Here is a 6,174-nt window from a genome sequence, read left to right as displayed (position 1 = left end):
ATTTTGAGAAAGTATGCGCGCGTCAAATAGTTACTTTTGTATTCATCAGTTGGCACTCACTGTTTTTGCGGAAAACGTCGAAAATACCCGATTATAACAGGATCGTAGCTAGAAATCAGCTATACATACAGATTATTTGTTTAAATCGTTTAAATACATAAAAGCATACTTTTATATTAAAAGAATTAATTAGTAAAGAAAATTACCCCGACAGGTAACAATTTAGGTTGAAAAGTGAGGTTATGTCACTTCAGTCCAATAATCACGAAGTGTCAAATTTTCCACAATTTTCAAGAAGAGAAATTTGATATTGAACAGAATGTATAGATACGTTCCTGAAATTAAGTTCATTAAACGTCGACTGCTCCGATCCGTCGTGGAAAATGGCTTTACTGGCAAGGAACGTCTGCAGGGTATTTTCCCAGGTGAGAAAATCTATTAAAATCTTGGCAAATACAAATATTTGCAACATTGTTCAAAGCTTTTGATAATTAAGAATTAATTAATACACGGTGGGGTTAATTTTGAAATGCCTCACAAGTTATGTCGAGAAACGAGAATTTCGGAAGTCTTGTATGAAGATTTTTTTTTACAAGGGCATTTTAAATACTCTCGAATTAAATTTACATAAAATTATACAATTAAGTATTATTTTCGATTTACTATTGAAGTTGCAGTAGAACTCGTGATGTAAGAGAAGTATCATTTTTATGTTTGTTCGTAAGTTTTTTGACACTGAACAAAATTGGTACCTATAGTTAACTAATCAGATGATTGAGCAATGTATTTTTTTTTTTGCTGTGACTAACTTGTGATAAAAAAAATTGCTTCTGGCTGATTGAAAATTATCAGAAAATAAAGAAAGTAAAATTAAAAGAGAATGCTTGAGAGAATCTTGTGATACTTGTGATTAACGCATTTAATTTTGATATAAATTAACCTACTTTTTGTGTGAAAATTTTTGATTTCTTTTTTTGTGTAAAAACATATTAAATGGCAATTGTAATTTTCAGGCAACTCAAAAAGGATCTTCGAGAACATTTCACGTAGGCTCCGTTTGTTTAAGCGAGCCGGTTGGTACTTCAGAAGCTGTATGTTAACTAACAGAAGTTGGCAGTAAACCGACATTCTTTCTTTTATTCTAAATTAATGAAAAATATTGGCTAAATAAATAATTTCACAGAAATGGTTGAAATTTGTCAAAATTGTTATTTCGGCTCGATTCGAATTCAAAAGAAAAGAAAAACAATTACTGCAAATTTTTTACGTGTGAAGACTAACTTGTTTTATTTATTCATTTTTTGATTTCTATATATATTCTTTTGTTTATTTATTATTTTTATTTTATGATTTTGTGTGTATTTTATCGATTTTTATTTATTTTTACTTTTACTTTATTTATTTTTATGATTTATTTTATTTTTACTTCTACTTTATTTATTTTTATGATTTGTGTATTTTTTATTTTACTTTATTTATTTTTATGATTTGTGTATTTTTATTTATTTTTATTTCAAGACACAGTGTTTCACTATTTTAATGGAGAAATTGCTTTTTTTAGACTGTCGAACGTCAGGGAAAGACAAAATGTACCTTGATCCCTGGAGATGGCGTGGGACCAGAATTGGTGGTCGCAGTTCAAAATATTTTCCAAGCTGCCGATGTCCCAGTTGAATTTGAACCATATTTTCTCTCTGAAGTAAATCCCACGTTAAGTGCTCCATTGGAACAAGTTTCAAATAGTATTGCAAGAAATGGAGTTTGTCTCAAGGTATAATTTCAACTCAAATTAAGATTATCTTAAATCTTTGATTTTCATAATAATTGAAGTCTTGTGAAATTAATTTTAAAAGAATTTTTTAAAATTAATGTAATTTAGGATTGTAAAAATGACTATTTTCGATTAATCAATTTAATACAAGAAAAAGCCTCTGATATTATAAATTTTTTCGACCTATTTTAAAAAATTGCTACTTTCTCGACTTTTCTTACAAATATTGCAATAAAACACCATAATTTTAGTATAAAATGCAACTTATTTCGATGTTTATAGTGTGAAAAATAACTGTAGACAAATCTTTGAAAAAATATTTTGAATAATTTTTTAAAAATAATTAAACTTTTAAAATATGGCTACAATTAAACATTTATTGAATAATTCAGTGTTACCACAGGTCAAGAAATTCAAGGAAAGTAAAATAGGTCAGAAAAATTAGGAGAAAGTCAGTGATTTTTATTAAAAGTACTGGAAAAAATTAAATTTCTAGAATTCAGAAGAAAATTCTGAATTTTTAAGTCTTTTTTGTTTTCCTCATAAACTATGAAAAAATTACCACGAATTCTAATACAAAACCTTCAATTTTTTCTATTTCTGACAATAATTTCTTTTTTAATAACTTAATTTTTGAAAAACTGTCATAAAGTTATTGTTTATAAATTATTTAGTGAATAATTTTACTTAAATGTTTCAAAATTAATTGAATTTCAAAAGAGTTGCGTTTGCAATTTTCATACATAAATAAATGAACTTTAAAATAAAGGTTTCAATTTCAAATTTTAGAAAATTTCAATTCTGAATGTACTTAATTAGAAATTTTTATGAACTTAGATTCTTGGAAAATTTCAATAATTCAAATTCTTCTGAAATTAGATTAATTTTTTAATATATATATTTATTTAATCATTAAAAATAATGGATTTATAGAAGAATTTTAGATAAAAACACTGAAATAAATTGAATTATGGAGAAGTTACAAATGACTGCAGAAATTCGATTATTTTCAAAAGTAATAAAATTCTTCCCAGAAATTAAATTATGTTTAAAATTTTTTTTTAATTTCTAGTCAAAATTTAAATTATCTTTTATAAATAATAAAATTCTTCTACAAAATTTAATTATTTATTATTATTATTTAAATAAAACTATTGATGTTTTTGCTTAATTTTACAATTACAGAAATTCGTAAATAAATGTAATAGAACCTTTTTTTGAGTATCTAATAATTTTTAGAGTGAATCAGAATATTCTTCAGGATTAGGAAAGGAGTCAAAATTTTGTCTAGAAATTAGGAAAAGTCAGGGAAAAACAAAATTAAATTTTTGTGTCAACCCTGTAAGTGCAATTTGGTAAAATTTAATTACAAGTAAATTTTTAATTAAAATTCTTCAGGAAATTAATTAGTTTTTTAAACTATACCAAAATTCTTTTAAGAAATTCAATTATTTTCGAAAAATTATATAACAATATTTTGAAAAATCTAATTCTCAGAATTCCAATCAATTATGTAACAGAAAAATAATTCTTAGAATTGTTTTATCAATAATTTTTTAAGATTCAATTATTATCTTCGAACAAAGTGAATTAAAATTTTAAAAATTTTCGCTTTATAATTATTTAAATTTTCTGAGAAATCCTATTATTCATTATTTTTTTAATTTAAATTCTTCAAAAATTTGATTATTTTTTAAATATTTTTCAAAAATCATCCAATTATTTTTTAAAAGAGTTTACCGTTTTTTAATTGTTTGTAAATTTTTCAATTGTAAATAATTTTATTATTTTCCAAAAATTATTTTAAAATATTGTTAAAAATTAATTTAAAAAATTTCTTTATTATAACTTTTTTGAAAATATTATATCTTAATAACTTTAAAGGAAAACTTGGACAGTTACAGTCACAATTATTATAAAGAATTTAGTTTTTGTATTTAAATAATTGAATTTTGGAAAGGTTATTGATGTAATTTTTAGAAATTATTAAATTTTAGTAAGTTTTAAATTGCAATTTTTTTAAATTTTATTTCCCGCAGAAAGCAAATAAGAAATATAATTAAATATTTATTTAAGGAGATTTTCTGGTCAAGGATTTTAAAAAAAATCGATCTTTCTTTTTTTGCTTTAAAATATTCCTTAGTATCATAAAATTACTGTCCCAAAACATTTTTTAAGAAATATTTAAAAGGAAAAAAGTTATAGTAATTTTATGGCCGTCTCATAAATTTATGACCGTTTTTAAAAAACCAAAAACCATTCGATTCTTTATCTAAAAAACTAGACAACAAACATCTAAAATTTTACATTTACAATCCCTTTAACAAAATTATTCAAGTTTTGTATAATTCAATTTAGAAATCAGTGAAAGGTCAGGGAAATACAAAATTAAGTTTTAATGACAACAGTGAATTTAAATAAACTACTTTTTCGACTTTTTTCTATTTCTAAGCGATTTTTTTTTTATTTTCTAGGGAATTTTAGCAACTCCGGATCATTCGTCGACAGGAGAATTACAGACCTTGAATATGAAATTGCGAAAAAGTTTAGACTTGTACTCGAATGTAGTGCACGTGAAATCCCTGCCAGGAGTGAAATCTCGTCACAGCAACGTGGACTGTGTAATTATTCGTGAACAAACGGAGGGCGAATATTCCGCCTTGGAACACGAGTCAGTAAGTGGTGTCATCGAATGTTTAAAAATTGTCACTGCAACCAAAAGCCAAAGAATCGCAAAGTTCGCGTTTGACTTTGCCGTCAAAACTCATCGCAAAAAGGTCACATGTGTTCACAAGGCGAATATAATGAAACTAGGCGACGGTCTCTTCTTAAGATCGTGCCAGGAAATAGCTAAATTATACCCTAAGTAAGACAATGCTCTTCTTATTTGAGTAAATTTAATATTTCGTACTTTATTTGTTATTTTTTTAATTCAATATAATTCATTTTATTTATTGACGGGATAAATGTTTATTAAATTAAATTATCTTTTCCATTGAATTAAGAATTCAACTTACTATTCGAACTTACATTTTTTATTTCATTTCTAATACTTGGATCTTTTTTCAAGAACAGAATTAAATTCGAGCCCATGATTGTTGACAATTGTACAATGCAAATGGTCTCTAATCCACATCAATTTGATGTGATGGTCATGCCAAATTTATACGGAAATATTGTCGACAATTTGGCATCAGGATTAGTCGGTGGTGCTGGAGTTGTTGCTGGTGCTAGTTACAGCGCAGAATGCGTTGTTTTTGAACCGGTAAGAATTTTTTCCCCAAATAAGAATTTAATTTTTAATTCATTTTTACATCTATTTATTTACTTTTTTCGAATTAAACTCAAGACTTTCTGGATTTATTAAATTGAGAAGTTTCAACACTGACGTCGGCGTTGAAACGTCTCAATTTAATAAATAAGAATAATCCAGAAAATCTTGAGTTTAATTAAAAATTGTAATATTACTGGATGACTCCAAATAATTTTGGAAAAAACTTGAAATATTTATTTACTGAAATTATTCTATGTAAAATAACAATTCTTTTCCAATTTCAAGGGAGCGAGGCATACGTATTCAGAAGCTGTGGGAAAAAATGTTGCAAATCCAACGGCAATGATTTTGTGTGGTGTGAAACTTTTGAATCATGTAAATTTGAAACGTTATGCGGAGAAAATTAAGGACGCATTAAATCGCGTACTGAACGATGGAAAAGTGCGCACGAAAGATTTAGGAGGTCAAAGTTCAACGACTGACTTCACAAGTGCTATAATTCATAATCTTCAATAGAAAGATTTCGATGACAAGTTTTTTTTTTCAAAGAAATTATAACCAATCTGTAGGACAACCTAGGATGTTCCTCGTCAAGTATTGGGCAATATTTTTGCCTTTGTCAAAGTCAATTTGAATGAAAAATGTTTTTTATGACGAACTGATTGATTTTAAATTATATATATGAAATTCAATGACAATATTTTCTTCAAAAAGACTTTGATAGCTAAAATACAGGTATATACAGTATCTATGACAATGCCATTTTATTTATTTGTAATTCTATTCGTCCTACTGAAGAAATGTAGTAAAAATACAAATCGACTCTTTTTATTCTGTTGAAAGGATACGAAACACGAAGGAACTTGCGTGTGTTGTACCATAGACAATTGTAATATAATTAACTTATACCACTTACATGTAATAAATTGAAGTTCGTTAAACATTAAAAATGTTTTTAAACGTATTGAATTAAAATTTTCTTTTATAACATTACTTTAATTAGATAAATTGATTTTCCCAATATTTGCATTTTATTTGTAACTTATAAAATTCGATTCTTTCAAATATAAAATATATTACAATGAAATTTGAGAAAAATCCCTACTTTTTTCAATTTTTAAAATTACTT

General features: G+C 25.6%; 1 protein-coding gene across 2 annotated transcripts; it reads left to right on the top strand.

The window, feature by feature from the left end:
• The first annotated feature begins 327 nt into the window (after window positions 1-327).
• On the top strand, window positions 328-6,009 carry LOC122498803 (isocitrate dehydrogenase [NAD] subunit beta, mitochondrial). 2 transcript variants are annotated; one of them, XM_043606718.1, is made up of 6 exons: window positions 328-425; window positions 1,014-1,073; window positions 1,562-1,771; window positions 4,246-4,637; window positions 4,847-5,036; window positions 5,331-6,009. In XM_043606718.1, exons 1-6 carry the CDS (start codon window positions 384-386, stop codon window positions 5,559-5,561), a joined length of 1,125 nt encoding a protein of 374 aa, XP_043462653.1. In that variant the 5' UTR covers window positions 328-383; the 3' UTR covers window positions 5,562-6,009. The 2 variants fall into 2 exon arrangements, with proteins under 2 accessions (XP_043462653.1, XP_043462652.1); XM_043606717.1 differs by having other exon boundaries at window positions 330-425; window positions 1,014-1,091.
• Window positions 6,010-6,174: the final 165 nt, after the last annotated feature.

This window comes from Leptopilina heterotoma, unplaced genomic scaffold, assembly GCF_015476425.1.
Source record: "Leptopilina heterotoma isolate Lh14 unplaced genomic scaffold, ASM1547642v1 Lhet_16, whole genome shotgun sequence".
Classification (NCBI taxonomy): domain Eukaryota; kingdom Metazoa; phylum Arthropoda; class Insecta; order Hymenoptera; family Figitidae; genus Leptopilina; species Leptopilina heterotoma.
This window is presented reverse-complemented; position numbering and strand designations above follow the sequence as displayed.

Coding starts and splice junctions, on each gene's coding strand:
- LOC122498803 (XM_043606717.1), top strand. CDS start 384: ATGGCTTTACTGGCAAGGAACGTCTGCAGGGTATTTTCCCAG. Junction 426..1,013: donor TCTGCAGGGTATTTTCCCAG/GTGAGAAAATCT, acceptor TGTAATTTTCAG/GCAACTCAAAAAGGATCTTC. Junction 4,638..4,846: donor ATAGCTAAATTATACCCTAA/GTAAGACAATGC, acceptor TTTCAAGAACAG/AATTAAATTCGAGCCCATGA.